At 44.2% G+C, this 14426-nt stretch overlaps 7 protein-coding genes across 8 annotated transcripts; 2 read left to right on the top strand and 5 right to left on the bottom strand.

Annotated features, from left to right (window-relative positions):
• Positions 1-161: 161 nt before the first annotated feature.
• On the bottom strand, positions 162-1482 carry LOC108045644. The gene is made up of 2 exons (XM_017125026.2): positions 412-1482; positions 162-358 (listed from the first exon to the last, which is right to left on the bottom strand). Exons 1-2 carry the CDS (start codon positions 1466-1468, stop codon positions 162-164), a joined length of 1254 nt encoding a protein of 417 aa, XP_016980515.2. The 5' UTR covers positions 1469-1482.
• A 334-nt stretch (positions 1483-1816) lies between these two features.
• LOC108045695 lies at positions 1817-3266 on the bottom strand. Its single transcript, XM_017125087.2, has 2 exons — positions 2139-3266; positions 1817-2081 (listed from the first exon to the last, which is right to left on the bottom strand). The coding sequence occupies exons 1-2, from the start codon at positions 3193-3195 to the stop codon at positions 1885-1887; spliced, it is 1254 nt and encodes a 417-aa protein (XP_016980576.1). The 5' UTR covers positions 3196-3266; the 3' UTR covers positions 1817-1884.
• Positions 3267-3918: 652 nt separating this feature from the next.
• Positions 3919-6032, bottom strand: LOC108045694 (serine/threonine-protein kinase rio2). Its single transcript, XM_017125086.1, has 4 exons — positions 5744-6032; positions 5310-5688; positions 5062-5253; positions 3919-4889 (listed from the first exon to the last, which is right to left on the bottom strand). The coding sequence occupies exons 1-4, from the start codon at positions 5949-5951 to the stop codon at positions 4022-4024; spliced, it is 1647 nt and encodes a 548-aa protein (XP_016980575.1). The 5' UTR covers positions 5952-6032; the 3' UTR covers positions 3919-4021.
• Positions 6033-6503: 471 nt separating this feature from the next.
• LOC108045691 (probable glutamine--tRNA ligase) lies at positions 6504-8972 on the top strand. The gene has a single exon (XM_017125084.2). The coding sequence runs from the start codon at positions 6568-6570 to the stop codon at positions 8893-8895; it is 2328 nt and encodes a 775-aa protein (XP_016980573.1). The 5' UTR covers positions 6504-6567; the 3' UTR covers positions 8896-8972.
• Positions 8945-9509, bottom strand: LOC108045692 (peptidyl-prolyl cis-trans isomerase NIMA-interacting 4). Its single transcript, XM_017125085.1, has 2 exons — positions 9356-9509; positions 8945-9293 (listed from the first exon to the last, which is right to left on the bottom strand). Exons 1-2 carry the CDS (start codon positions 9429-9431, stop codon positions 8977-8979), a joined length of 393 nt encoding a protein of 130 aa, XP_016980574.1. The 5' UTR covers positions 9432-9509; the 3' UTR covers positions 8945-8976.
• A 598-nt stretch (positions 9510-10107) lies between these two features.
• Positions 10108-11556, top strand: LOC108045678 (3-ketodihydrosphingosine reductase). Its single transcript, XM_017125071.2, has 3 exons — positions 10108-10440; positions 10512-11080; positions 11163-11556. Exons 1-3 carry the CDS (start codon positions 10224-10226, stop codon positions 11373-11375), a joined length of 999 nt encoding a protein of 332 aa, XP_016980560.1. The 5' UTR covers positions 10108-10223; the 3' UTR covers positions 11376-11556.
• A 283-nt stretch (positions 11557-11839) lies between these two features.
• On the bottom strand, positions 11840-13715 carry LOC108045680 (protein RER1). 2 transcript variants are annotated; one of them, XM_017125073.1, is made up of 3 exons: positions 13456-13715; positions 13175-13384; positions 11840-13116 (listed from the first exon to the last, which is right to left on the bottom strand). In XM_017125073.1, the coding sequence occupies exons 2-3, from the start codon at positions 13241-13243 to the stop codon at positions 12574-12576; spliced, it is 612 nt and encodes a 203-aa protein (XP_016980562.1). In that variant the 5' UTR covers positions 13244-13384; positions 13456-13715; the 3' UTR covers positions 11840-12573. The 2 variants fall into 2 exon arrangements, with proteins under 2 accessions (XP_016980562.1, XP_016980561.1); XM_017125072.1 differs by having other exon boundaries at positions 13175-13715.
• Between the last annotated feature and the right edge of the window lie 711 nt (positions 13716-14426).

Genomic DNA, 14426 nt, shown 5'->3' with positions numbered 1-14426 from the left:
TTTGGAATTTTCTTTTCCCTGTATTTAAACAAGAACAAAAGACAAGACAATTTCAAACCAAACATTTTATTAAATATATATCTAAAGCTATTCACTATACCATAAGGGTCAAGCATTCATCATTTTGATATTTACACATTTTTAATGTTTTAAAACAAACTTTACATTTCATCTAGCAATCCCAACTCATCAAGGAATGGCAGTGTGTGAAGCATTTCTTCTCTGATGTGATCAGCCGCATATACGGAATCTCTGAACCGTATTCCGCTCTCGGTTTCGGCCATTCCCTGGGCGACGGAGGCCTCCTCAGTGCCATTGTACAGCATGACGGGCTCGAAAATCAGTGAGGAAAACACAGCTAAGAAAAGTATTTGTTCAAAAAAAGTGTTAAATAAGATTATATTGACTTACCATAAAATGCTCTGGCCCGAAACTGCTGTTGAAATTCAAATAAACTCGGGATGGTTCCTGAATACTTCAGCTTCTTCAGGGATTTTACCAGTTTATGGTAGTAAAACTGAACCAACTCTGGCTGATGTTTCCAGCGCAGATTATCGTGTATCGAAGTGGAGAAGAAATAGTGTAGATCGATTGCCGGAGAATTCCAAACGCTGAACTGGAAATCAATTAAGATGGCGTTGATGGGATGTCCCTTTCCATCATATTGAAACATAACGTTTGTTGTCCAAATATCTCCATGGGCCAAAGTTAAAAAGTCCCCTGGATTATGTGACGTCGACCGCTCGCCGTAGTCCATTATATTATCGACCAGACGATCGATTTTCGCCTGGTAGCGTTCTTTAAGGCCCTCATTCAACTCTAGTGAGCGCGACAAGGCCATCAAAAGATTTCTATTGGTGGGTTCGAAGCCGCGTATATGTTTGTTGAAATATCCTCGATCGTAGTTTACATCAAATATTCCGGGCTGTCGTTCGGCCAAAACTGCAGCGGCAGCGTGGAACTTAGCTAGCTTGTCCAGAACCAGATGCGTGTGCTCCAGATCCAGTTTCTTTAGACGGCAAGCCACATTGTACTGCTCCTGCGACAGATCCTCAAAGATGATCGAGTCGCGCTCGCGATCCACATTAACGGTAGCCGCAAACAATTTCCTGGGGTCATTGAGCTCTTCCTTCACCATCTTTCCCAAGTGGGGCAGGATCTGCTCGTACATGTCCATCTCCCTGGTGTAAACCCCGTAGTCGGTGAGCAAGTCAGCCGCAGGATCCTTGTCGGCGAATGTAGTTTTCAACAGGAATGTTCCGTCCTGGATGTCCTTTGAATCCTTTGTGATATACTCCACATTAATTCGGCTCATCACGCTGGCATAATTCTCTCCTTTGGCTGTAGCCGGATTAATACTGAGTTTCTTCAACTGGAGGGTGTCGTCCTTAAAATAGCGGCACAGTTTTTTCTTCACGTAATCCCTGGTGAGCCATGCTGGACCGTTTTGAATAATTTCCTCCGACATTATGTGATCTCAACGTTAGCTCGGTTGCTTTAAAAGTGTTGCTTTTCGTAAGAATTGCGACGCTTTTATCGTCCTACTTAGGGACTGTATAAAACGTTTTATTTAATCCCTTCAATAAAAAAGCTTTCAAACTTTTTTGTTTATATGCGCGTACTTTTTTTCTGACTTAATTAATGATAGTCGAGTTACTTTAATAGAAAGCTCATTTCAATAAGATATGCTCGACTGAATACTTACGAAAATAACACATATATCGAGGTATTACGGCTGATAAGGACGATAAGCATTTACATTTTATGAAGGCATAAAACTCTAGACATGTGCATGTAGAGATTAAAGTGGCTTCTGTCTCGGTCTTCAGATTTTTTATTTTAAAAACCTTATATTAAATTGTTACTGAGTTCCAACAAAAAAGATTACATATCATCCAATAATCCCCACTGCTCCAGATAGGGAAGTGTAAGATGCATCTTTTTGATGACGTCCTCCTGCTGAAACACATCATCCTTGAACCTCATTCCACTCTTGTCCTCGGAAATAATCTGCTCCAGGGAAGCCTCCTCCTTGCCATTGTACAGCATAAAGGGCTCGAACATCATGGAAGCAAAAGCACCTGCGAAATAAGATCGATTTAGCCCGGAACTGAAATAGATGATGACAGTCTACCCACCATAGAAGGCTCTGGACCGGAACTGTAACTGAAAGTCAAACAAACTCGGAATATGACCCGAATACTTGACTTTTTGTAAAGCATCTTTCAGTTTATAGTAGTAAAATTGGATCAGTTTCGGCTGATCTTGGAGGCGGAGGTTGTCGTGTATGGATGTGGAGAAGAAATAGTGCAGATCGATGGCCGGAGAATTCCACACGCTAAACTGAAAGTCAATGAAGATGGCATTGGTGGGATGACCTTTGCCATCATACTGGAACATAACATTGGTGGTCCACAGATCCCCGTGAGTCAGGGTAACAAAGTCCCCGGGATTGTTGGTGGTCGAGCGCTCTCCGTAGACCATCACGCGGTCGACAAGTCGGTCAATCTTCGCCTGGTAGCGTTGGCGAAGCTCCTGATCAAAGTTGAGGGATCGGGACAGGGCCTTTAGAAGATTCGTCATGACCGGTTGGTAGCCCCGGGTATGTTTGTTGTAGAACCCACGATCATAGTTTTCCTTGAAGAAGCCCAGTTTCCTCTCGGCCAGAACTGCTCCGGCGGCATGGAAGCTGGCCAGTTTCTCCAAAACCAGATGAGTGTGCTCCAGATCCAGTTTCTTTAGCCGGCAAGCCACTTTGTAGTGTTCCAACGAAAGGTCCTCGAAGATGATCGAATCCGTTGTTTTATCGACGTTAATAGTACCTGCGAACAACCTCCGAGGATCCTGGATCTCCTCCTTTACCAAGTCCGCCATCTTGGGCAAAATCCGTTCATACATGTCCATCTCCCGCGTGTAGACTCCATATTTTATAAGCATATGGCAAACCGGATCTTTGTCGGGAAATGTGGTCTTTACCAGGAAGTTAGTGACCACCTTTTCCTTTGATTCATTCGTGGTGTACTCCACATTGATGCGGGTCATCACACTGGCGTAGTTTTCTCCATTCGCAATAGCCGGCTGGATATTCAATTTTTCAAGCTTAAGGGAATCGGTTTTAAAGTAGGCGCTCAGCTTCTCTTGGACATAGTCCTTAGTAAGCCAGGAAGGTACCAGATGGGGCTTTTCCTCAGACATTGTGGGATCCTAACTGTAACGTGAAGGGTTTGTTACTGCTATTGCTTCGTCACTATCGGATAGCTTTTATAGAGCAACTGTGGTCACAATAAAAATAAAAACTTTTATTTAAAGAATCTCTCGCCGACTTGCTTAGTCATTGTCACCAATTGAATAATTTTACCTAAAGTTCACCTCTCCGTATAACGCAAATGCCCTAGGATGAAATAAAGTTAATCTAATGCCATTTTAAAAAATCGTCACCATTCGGAAAGATGGTCTTGTTTCTGAATGGGAATTAGTTTTTTTAAACCAGTTAATGTTTCAAGTCGTTACATAAACAAATTAAATTTATCTTCCAAAGATTTTTTTAATAAATTGAATGTAAAATAATTGTATAAAAAAGTCAAAGCAGTTTAAGCCATTTTTAAGCCATTGTTATAAAAGAACAGCAAAAATTATTTTGAAAGGTAGCCAGCCTGTACCAAAAAACAATTTTAAACCAGCTAAGCATACTTTGAATGGGTATCGTTTAAATACAACAATTTGCTGACTCATGGAAGTGCTAGTACCTAACAATGCCTTGCTAGTCTGAATAATGGCGACATTTGTTTAGCTAGAGATTACAGTGGCCTTTGTATTTTATGGTGTTGTTATATACAAGTTACGAGTAACAGAACTGAGTAATTGGGGATGAGTGCAGTTCACTAGACTTCTACCCAAATATGGACAAGAAATTCAAAATGAAATCTTAAGAGCAGGCTCTCTTTATTTTAAATATACATATCACTATAAGGAGTAAGAAAGAGTTGTCTATTTTCTAATAGATTTTTAGGCTCAACCAGAATTAGAAGTCCCAGCCGGCGTATTCCTTTACCACATCTTTGTTCTCCTTGCGATGACGATGCACAGCACTTGCTTCTCCCTTGGCCACACACTTTTTGCGCTGCTCCCGCTTCTCCTTTATGTCCATGTTGCGCCGTATTCGGTCGGTAATCACAGACGGAGCTATTGTGCTGGTTGTTGTAGAGTAAGAGCGCTGACTTCTTGCATCATTTAGCATTTGTTCGACCATTTTGAGGCGATACATGCGTGAGTTGGGATCCAGACCAACCAACTCAGGCACTTCGTCGGTATCCAGATCGTTGGAACTGATTGACCTGACGTCTTCCGTAGCACTGAGTGCAGCTGGAGCTTCAGCGACGGCTGGAATAACTTCTTGAGCTTCAACGACGGCTGGAATAACATGTGAAGTTTCAACCGGAAGGGAAACATCTACTTCCTGAGGCAGTGTCTGATCGGAAACCTCAGGTCCTACAGTCAGATTACCCAGATATTGCGTGCACGATTCAATGTAGCGACGTACTGCATCATCTGACTTTTGTGCTGGCTTGGTCTCGCTGTAGAACACCTCGTTCTCCACCTGACGTCGACATTCGTCAATCTCTACAGCTGCTGCAGTAACCAAGGTGGGAGGCTCCTCCTCCTCTTCAACATCCTCTCCCTCGTCATCCTCATCTACTTGCTCTACCATGCCGTACTCCTGAAGCAGATCCTGCTCCATCTCCTTGGTGAAGCCATAGCCCGTGCAATGTACCTCGGCATCTAGATCATCTTCGCGCACCAAATCGCTGAACTTGGGGTAGTCTTCGCTTTCGTATCCAAACTTGCGACGAAACATTTCACGCACGCAGTTTACATCGCGATCGAAGAAGCTGCAATGGAATCCCGTATTAATTACACAAAGAAATTTAGAAAAAACTACGATGGTAGATTTAACGCTTGTAGGTATTTTCAGTCAGATTCCCACAAGAACAAATAGAAACTAAAGCTAAATTGATATGGATTTTCATATGAACAAGAGTGCTTAATCCCTAAAATACTCACAACTCAGCATTCTCATGCGAGGTGGACATCATTTGAGGAAAGTCAATCAGTATGGGCTTGCCGGCGTCCGTCACCATTAAATTAAACTCGTTAAAATCGCCATGGATAACCCCGGAATTCCCCAGTCGAACAATCAGATTCATGAGGTCATCGTATACCTGTGGAGCATCAAGCAGCTCATGAACTTGGGTCCTACAAATAAGCAAGCATTATAAAACAAGTAAAATAATCAAAAATAAAAAATTTACATGGGCCAGCCCTTGACGAGATCCATGAGAACGCAATGACGATTGAAATCGATGGGTTTGGGGACAGGAAATCCACGATCGTATAACGCGGACATGTAGGCAAACTCACGGGTGGCCGATATGCGAGACAGGTACAACCATGAGGCCTTGTGCCGGCGACCGTGGTAATCTCTCTTAGCTTTCACGTTTCTGAAGCAAGTGCGACCCAATCGGTGGAGTTTCAGACAAATGGCAGTACCCTCCTCATCAGCCACAACATAGATATTGGACTCCTTGCCGATGCCGATCTGGTTGCCGAAGGAGCTCACCGATCCCCGCAAGGTAAGGGATTTTAAAGCCAGGTAATCGTAGCCCGTGTTGGTCAAGCGATAGCCATCATCTACGGGATAGATTAAATTACTAATTGAAGAATTCCAACCTATAATCATTCTTACACTTCTTGCCGCGCTCATAGGCTAACAGCTTGTGCTTGCAGAGTTCCTTGAGCAACTTGTGGACTCCACCCGTCTTCAGATTCGCAATGGCAGCAGCCAAAGGTCCGGGGACCAGCTCATGGTTTTTCATGCCCATCTCGATGGCCGTGAGGACGCGGAAGTCCTCCTTGGTCAGGTAGCGCAGCACTGTTACGTTTAATTTACCCATTTTCGTTTTATTTTTGCAGTTTTACAGTGCTTTACAATGCATTTATCAATGTTTTTGTTTTACACGTGCAGGTACACTAGAGATGGAAGTATATCGATTTCCACTTGGGCGATATTTTTGTATTTTTTAAATGAATCAATAAGAACCGATAAAATACAACATTTATACTGTTTCAAATATCATTTCTAAACATTTTACTTTAAATATGTTCTTTCGGCAATGGGACAATTGTAGCATGGTTTAAATTATTAGAGATTATACTGATTTGTTCATTTATATACATTTTTCTCGAATTTTTCTAATTTTAGTTATTGCAACAGATCCGTTAAAGTTGAGAAGGAGGAAATATTTCCAAACACAATTTTCTCGTCCTGACTGCAGGATACGCAAAATGCATTTGGCGAAAGTTATAATTTGGCTTATTGATGACAATAACTAAATCAAATTATTTTAAATAATTAACTAACTAATATTTTTAGAAGAAACAATTTTACTAGCCAAATTTGAGAAAATGAAAAAGATAGCTTTAGAGAATGCAACTGGTGTTTTACTTCCGGCCAGATACGGTCTCACTTGGCCTGCACAATTTCATCAGAAAGAGACAAAAGTTGAGGACATGGCTGGAGAGGATCTGATTGCCCAATTCCAGGCGCTGGGGATGAGCGAGCAGAAGGCGAAGGAGACCCTGAAAAACGCCAACGTGACCAAGAACCTCCAACTTGCGCTTGCGGCGGCAGGGAGCGCTCCCTTGTCCGATGGCGTTGGCATGCTGATCTACCACATGGCCACCAAGCTGAAGCCCCAGACGGCGGAACAACTACCGCTCTTGGTTCGCTACATCGTGGATCGCAAGCTGGACAACACCCAGCGGGTGGACGCCGCCCTGGAATATGTGCTTAAGTGCGGCCAAACCCTGAAGGCTAATATTGATGCCCAGGAACTGGAGAAGGAGTGCGGGGTGGGCGTGGTGGTCACCCCCGAGCAGATCGAGCGCACTGTGCAGGCCAAAATCAAGGCCAGCTACAAAGACGCCTTGCTGGAGCAGCGCTACCACTTTAACTCCTTTAAAATCCTGCAGGACGTCCGGGGCGAGCTGAAATGGGCGGATGCCAAGTCCGTGAAGGCGGCCATCGATGTTGAGATCTTCGATCTGCTGGGCCCCAAGACGGAGGCGGACCTAAAGCCACCCACCAAGCAGAACGAGAAGCCAAAGGCGGCGAAACCCAAGCCGGAAGCAGCAGCAGCCGCTGAAGCAACGTCTGATGGAGCCACCACCATTGCGGAATTAATGAAGACAAAGGTAAACTTTCATGCTCCCGGAGAGAACTTTAGGGCCGACGGCTATGTGGTGACCGAGCAAACAGAGCGACTGCTCAAAGAGCATTTAGCGAGGACTGGCGGCAAAGTGCACACACGATTTCCACCGGAACCGAATGGAATTCTGCACATCGGTCATGCGAAAGCCATTAACATCAACTTTGGATACGCAGCTGCACACGATGGAGTCTGCTATTTGCGCTACGACGACACCAATCCCGAGAAGGAGGAGGAGAAATTCTTTTTGGCTATTAAGGAGATGGTGGAGTGGCTGGGCTACAAGCCCTTCAAGGTCACCTATTCCTCGGACAACTTCCAGCAGTTGTACGAGTGGGCTGTGGTCCTTATCAACAAAGGATTAGCCTACGTTTGCCACCAGAAGGCGGAGGAATTGAAGGGCTTCAATCCCAAGCCGAGTCCCTGGAGGGAGCGTCCCATTGAGGAGTCACTGCGGCTGTTCGAGGATATGAAGCGCGGCAAGATCGACGAAGGAGCGGCCACGCTGCGAATGAAGGTCACCCTTGAGGAGGGAAAGATGGATCCGGTGGCGTACCGCATCAAGTTTATTTCCCATCATCGTACGGGCTCCGATTGGTGTATTTATCCGACTTACGATTACACCCATTGCCTTTGCGACTCCATCGAAGATATCACCCACTCATTGTGCACCAAGGAGTTCCAATCGAGGCGATCCTCGTACTATTGGTTGTGCAACGCTCTTGATATCTACTGTCCGGTGCAGTGGGAGTACGGCAGGTTGAACATGAACTATGCCCTCGTTTCGAAGCGCAAGATTGCCAAGCTGATCACGGAGCAGATTGTCCACGACTGGGACGATCCCAGGCTGTTTACGCTTACGGCTCTGAGAAGGAGAGGTTTCCCAGCAGAGGCAATCAACAACTTTTGCGCCCAGATGGGCGTCACTGGTGCCCAGATCGCCGTGGATCCCGCCATGCTGGAAGCGGCAGTGCGAGATGTGCTTAACATCACAGCTCCCCGGCGTTTGGTTGTCCTGGAACCGCTTAAAGTTACCATTAAAAACTTACCGCATGCGAAGCCCGTGCAGCTGGAGGTGCCCGATTTCCCCCAGAACCCGCAACAAGGATCGCACAAGATCACCCTGGACAAGGTGATCTATATCGAGCAGGGAGACTTCAAGTTGGAACCTGAAAAGGGCTACCGCCGTCTGTCGCCGAACCAATCCGTGGGTCTGCGGCACGCAGGTCTTGTTATCAGCGTGGTGGAGATTGTAAAGGATCCGGCGACGGGTAAAGTGGTTGAACTTATCTGCACCAGCCAATCTGCCGAGCAGGCCGAGAAGCCTAAGGCTTTTGTCCAATGGGTATCCCAGCCAATTCAGCTAGAGGTGCGTCTCTACGAGCAGCTGTTCAAGCACAAGAACCCCGAGGATCCTAACGAGGTGCCCGGCGGCTTCCTGAGCGACATCAGCGAGCAGTCTATATCGGTGGCTGTGGCCTTCGCGGATAAGGCTCTCAGCCAATCCAAGGTCTACGACAAGTTCCAGTTCGAGCGAATCGGTTTCTTCTCCGTAGATCCGGACACCACCGCGGACCACATAGTGTTCAACCGCACGGTGGGCCTCAAGGAAGATGCGGGCAAGAAGTGATTAGCATACAGGATATCAACGAACCACAGAAAAAAAAACAAAATCCGTGTCACATTAAAATTCGATTTACAAAATCAGATCTTATTTTTTTCCTTCCACCATGATGATGTGGTAACCGAACTTGGTCTTGACCGGGGGATCTGTGTACACGGGGTTATTGACGGTGGAGATGGGAAGTGCGAAGGCGGCGTCTTGGAAAGGACCCACCATCGCTCCTCGGATTTGCCATCCGAGATCGCCGCCCTGGCGCGCCTTGTCCTCACTGTAAGCCGCTGCCACCTCGGGAAACTTCTGGCCCGCCTTTAGCTTCTCCATGGCCTCGGTGATCTTGCCTTGCTTTTCGCATAGGATGTGGCGCACCTTCACGGCATTGCCTCCCTTCTTCTCCTTGCCGGCAGCTGCTCACAGGTGGGTAAGTCATTGATGGGTCTGGTTTTTTGGGGATTTTATTTGCACTTACACTTGTCTTCGGCGGCTGGCTTTTTTCCGCCTTTCCCCGCGTCCTTGCCGCCCTTTGCGTCCTTCTTAGGTGGCATCTTTCTTTAATATTTCCTAGTTAACAAATTCCAATCAAATAAACAAATTTCGATGGAGCTGTCACATGTGGTCAGTGCTGCGAATTAACCTCAAATCTAGCTTTTTTTTAAATTTATTTTTATAATAAATACCCATTAAATCCTAAAAGGCTTTAATTTTAGGATTTAATGGGTATTTGGGTACAATACTAATTTAATTCTCAGTTTCAAAAAATCTATAACTCTTTTAAAATATTCCCTGATCATATCAAATTAAACTTTAAAAAACTTTGGAAAACAAAGAGTCTATTGGATTTCAACGTAGGTCGCTTATATATGGCTTAAAGAAATAAAATCAAATCAAATGTTTTAGCTTAAGATAAGATAGTAAACAAACTTTCTTCTTTGTTTGTTTGTTAATTATTGTTCAATATTTCAAATTCTAGTTTATACGTTAGGCGTACCTGCGTTTGGTTGTCACAAATTTATTTTAAATTAAATGAAATAGAAATAATTGTTCCTAGTTCTTTAAATCCCGAGGAAGACAAAATAAGAGCTTTATTTTAGACTTTATTTTTTTAAGAAGCTTAACATTTTACAAACTCAAACAACTCCATATCTTTTTATACCTATTTTAATGAAAAATTCGCAGCCCTGAAATAATTAGGAAGCTATCGATATAAATGCAGCCTTACCTGCCCTCGCAGACGGTCACACCTCGCTGCACTTTCTAATCAGTTTTGTTCCAATCAGATTAAATAAACCACCAAAAACAAATTATAGAATCCGGGCATTATCTTGCCTCTTGACCAAATGGAACTAAGCTGGGAGATAGTGCTCTGCGTGGGCATTGCCGTGCTGGTTCACGTTCTGGTCTACCTGTTCGTCATGGGCAAGCGGCCGAAGAGTATTGTTGGGCGTCATGTGGTGGTCACGGGCGGCTCCAAGGGAATCGGGCTCTGTCTCGCAGTGGAGTGCGCCATGAAAGGCGCCAATGTGACGGTGATAGCGCGCGACGAGAAAATGCTGAGTGAGTAATGTTTCGGGAAGGAGAAACCCCACCCAAAACCCACTAATCTATTTTACCCACTCATTTCCCAGGCGGAGCTGTGGCTCTGATGGAAGTGATTCGCCAGAGACCGGATCAAAAGTTCCAGTACAGGAGCCTGGACATTGGCGGCGACTATGAGCAGGTGGCCCAAGTGCTGGGCGAGATCGAGGAGAATTTCGGCCCCATATACACCCTAATCAATTGCGCCGGCATGGCCATTTGCGGGGTGTTCGAGGAGGTCTCGGTCCAGGATGTGCACAAGCTAATGAACGTGAACTTCTTCGGCACCTACAACTGCACACGGTATGTCCTGCCCAAAATGAAGAAGGCGGGCGAGGGCATCATTGTAATCACAGCCTCACAGGCGGCGATGTTTGGCATCTACGGCTATGGACCATATTCGGCCACAAAGTACGCCCTGAGAGCCATGGCCGAAACGATAGCAATGGAGTCCAGGGAGCACGGAGTCAGCGTAACATTGGCAATGCCCTGCGATACGAATACGCCCGGATTCGAGGAGGAGGAGAAATCCAAGCCAAGGGAGACCAAAATAATTTCGGGTGGAGGAGGTCTCATAGAGCCAGAGGTTATGGCCAAAGCTATACTTAAGGATGCCTTGGTAAGTCAGTAGCTATGTATTATGTTGTGGAAAATAAGTTCTTTCTAGAATCACTGTCTTACTAATTTTTTCTTCTTTTCAGACGGGAAATTTCACATCTACGGTGGGAGCAGAAAGCTGGCTAATCACCACTTTGGGTGGAGCTTTACTTCCTTGGGATGGCTTCTTTACCAATCTCCTGCATGCCGCCGTTCTAGGACCACTGCGGCTTGTTAGCTACGGCCTGCACAAATACTTCAACAGCGTCATACGCAAATGCGCTCAAGAAGATAAGGCCAAGGCTGGATCAGAATAGTAAAGCAAGTAAAAGCTTTACTGTCTCAATGCCTTTTAAGTATTCCAAGTGCCCAGTACATTAAATCGCGTGTTCATTGTAAATTATTCCAAAAATGCAAATGTTCCGCAATTTCATCTATTTTTATATATGTATTTTCCAATTGTAATTATTGTCTTTCTAAACTTTTTTCCTATACATATATCTTTTTCTATAGTGTTTTGTAATCGACAATAAGTGCGCTTAAACTTATGGTGATTGCTTAATTTAAATAAAAACTAATTATAACGTTTGAAAAAAAAAAGCCTTTGTCCAAAATTAAGGTGTAATATCGGACAATATAAATGTTGTTCCCTTATCAAAAGTGGTTTATATCTTAATGTCGTACAACAACTACATTGAGTGCTCGAAAGCACGATTAGATAAACACGAATTCCACGCCTCAAAATCCATTTTAAATAGGTCAAAATTAAACAAATGATTAATTTGGTTTTCTTGTGTCTTCTTTTATTCATAAGACGCACCCAGTGTACACTTCCTATAGTTTCAGTTTTTACTCCGCCTTTTAACATTTTTTTATAGTTAACGCTAACAAAAATTGTATAATCATAATGCAAAATATATATGTTTGTTTATATATTTAGGCATACATTGTTATAGCATCTAAGCATGATAATCAAAATATTTGTTTTCAAATACAGTTATTCTACTTTTTGAATCGAAAAATCATTAAATTATATTAGGATTAGGATGAAAAATTAAATTAGAGCTGATCTTTTGCCTTTCGGTATCGTTGGGGATTTACAATAGCTAAAAAAGCATTGTAAATGAATATTAATTTAAACAAGCATTAAACAATTAAACAAGGTATTTTGCACAAGACGCTGTACGACAACTCAACAGAGAAAAGAAAAATGCTACACAAACCGAAAAGGAAAATCATATTATAAGCTTGGTTCTGGTTGATGTTTTGCTTCTGGTTTTGGTTTCCATTCCGTGCTGCTTTTGGTAGCCTTCTCTAGTAGTCTTCAATGGCAATGATCTGCGGTGGTTTGATAGACGATGCTGTTGATCCTCCCACTGTTGGCGACCCCACATCCTTGGTCGCTGCGCTGTCGCTAGTTGTTAATGGTGGGACTGCAGCTGCAGAAGAGGCCGTTGAAGGATCGCCTGTTCCCGCTGCCGTCGCCCGTGTGTCCGGCGTCTGTGCGGCTAATTGTCACTTCGAATTGCCCGCCACGGAGCCAGGTCCGGGTCCCGCCAGGTCATTCACCCGCTGGTAACGTGGCTTGTTGCGCGTGAAGGGCAAGTACTTGTACTTGATCATGTGCTTGATCTGCCGTTTCATCGTGATGCAGAACAGCGTGATGAAGTACATGACCAGGATGGGCCAAAACACTGGCACATTGAAGAATTCGAAGAACGTGCAGATCAGACCGATGAGCGTGCTTTTCGCCACCGATAGCCAGAATTTGAACTCAGGTAGGCGTCGGATGAATGGCCGGAACTCTTCGTTGCTGCGCGTGGGCAGATTGGGACCCTCGTCCTCGTCGTCCTGCGAATACGGATCGAACTCCGGATCGATTTTGGGCGTTAGAAAGGCGATGAAAAGGTTTAGATGGTAGATCCCTAAAGCATAACATACGATGTACCAGCCCTGGTGGATAAAAATCCGCAGCACGAAGAGCAAGAGCAGGAAGCCGGCAAAGACCCAGCGCATCCGCGTGTGCGGTGTGCTCCGGTCTAAGGTGGATTGATAGGTCTGTGAAAGAAAAGTTAAAGAATTATCTAGAGTCCTGAGTCCAGCAAGGATTACATACCTGTGAGAGGCGCTGAAAGAACTTCTTGACGCCACCGCCACTGGCAGCGCTGCTGTCCTCGTTCATCATGGTCGTCTCGCTAGCCTTTCATGAATCTCCAGCCCACGACTTTGTTGACTTTGACGCTGTCACCGTTCCCGCTGCTCACGTGTATCGATTCGGGGGCTGTGTTCTTTTCGGGGGACAGGGGCAGGGGTCGCCAGAAAGGGGCTAACAAAACACAAAACAGGCCAACTGGTGTGCTCCAATCGCTAATTATTCTCTAATTTCATGTTCTGTACCGCCCGTCTTCGCCTTCGCCTCCTTCTTCTTCTTCCTTGTTGTAGGGCTCTTGCCACTGTCAGTGTGTTGAGATTGCTATTTGCAGTGCCTGTTTTCCAAGATTATAGGATCCGTAGGATTTAATTTCCAATGTAGTACGGTTCTGTGCGGTAACTAATTTAATTACACTAGAGATTTGTCGGCAATTTATTGTTCTTTTTTCACACAGAGTTCACCACGTCATTATGCTCTCTCAGTGGCAGGGCTGTCAAACTATCGATGGCGCTTGCGATAGTCGACGTTGGTGATGGGACAATCGATTTCCAAGCGACTATCGCAGAGTATTTAAAGAATTAACATTTAAATAAGTTATATATTTTAGTTAAACTTAAATTATATATATTTATGAAATTAAAATATCGAAAGGCTTACTCTTGTTATGCATCTAGACTTTTGATGCATTTTTTTCCTTAATGTACCGATTGTTTGTACTATGAATATTAGAATTGTTAACATACAGCTGCAAGGGTATATAAACTTCTGCTTTCCAAAGTTTATTTCAGTTTTGGTTTTCTAATTATTATTTCATTTTCTGTACTATTAGTTAAGTGAAATACTGGTTTCAAAAATATTTGTAATTTTTTTAAATACTATCGTCTAGGTGATGGAGATCTCACATCGAATTTTTATACCCTTGCAGATGGTATTATAATTTTGGTCAAAAGTGTGCAACGCAGTGAAGGAGACATCTCCGACTCTATAAAGTATATATATTCTTGATCAGGATCACCTCCTGAGTTGATATAGCCATGTCGGTCTGTCTGTTTCTACGCAAACTAGTCTCTCAGTTTTAAAGCTATCGAGTTCAAACTTTGCACACAGTATGTATGTCGGAACGTCCGGGATCGGCCGACTATATCCTATAGCTGCCATATAACTGATTGATCGGAAATGCCATAACTTTGGTGTTTGTAAAGTTAGGAAGTTGGGA

Source organism: Drosophila rhopaloa, unplaced genomic scaffold, assembly GCF_018152115.1.
Source record: "Drosophila rhopaloa isolate 14029-0021.01 unplaced genomic scaffold, ASM1815211v1 contig_167, whole genome shotgun sequence".
NCBI lineage: Eukaryota > Metazoa > Arthropoda > Insecta > Diptera > Drosophilidae > Drosophila > Drosophila rhopaloa.
Note: the sequence above shows the minus strand (reverse complement) of the source record. Positions and strands in the feature narration are given on the sequence as shown.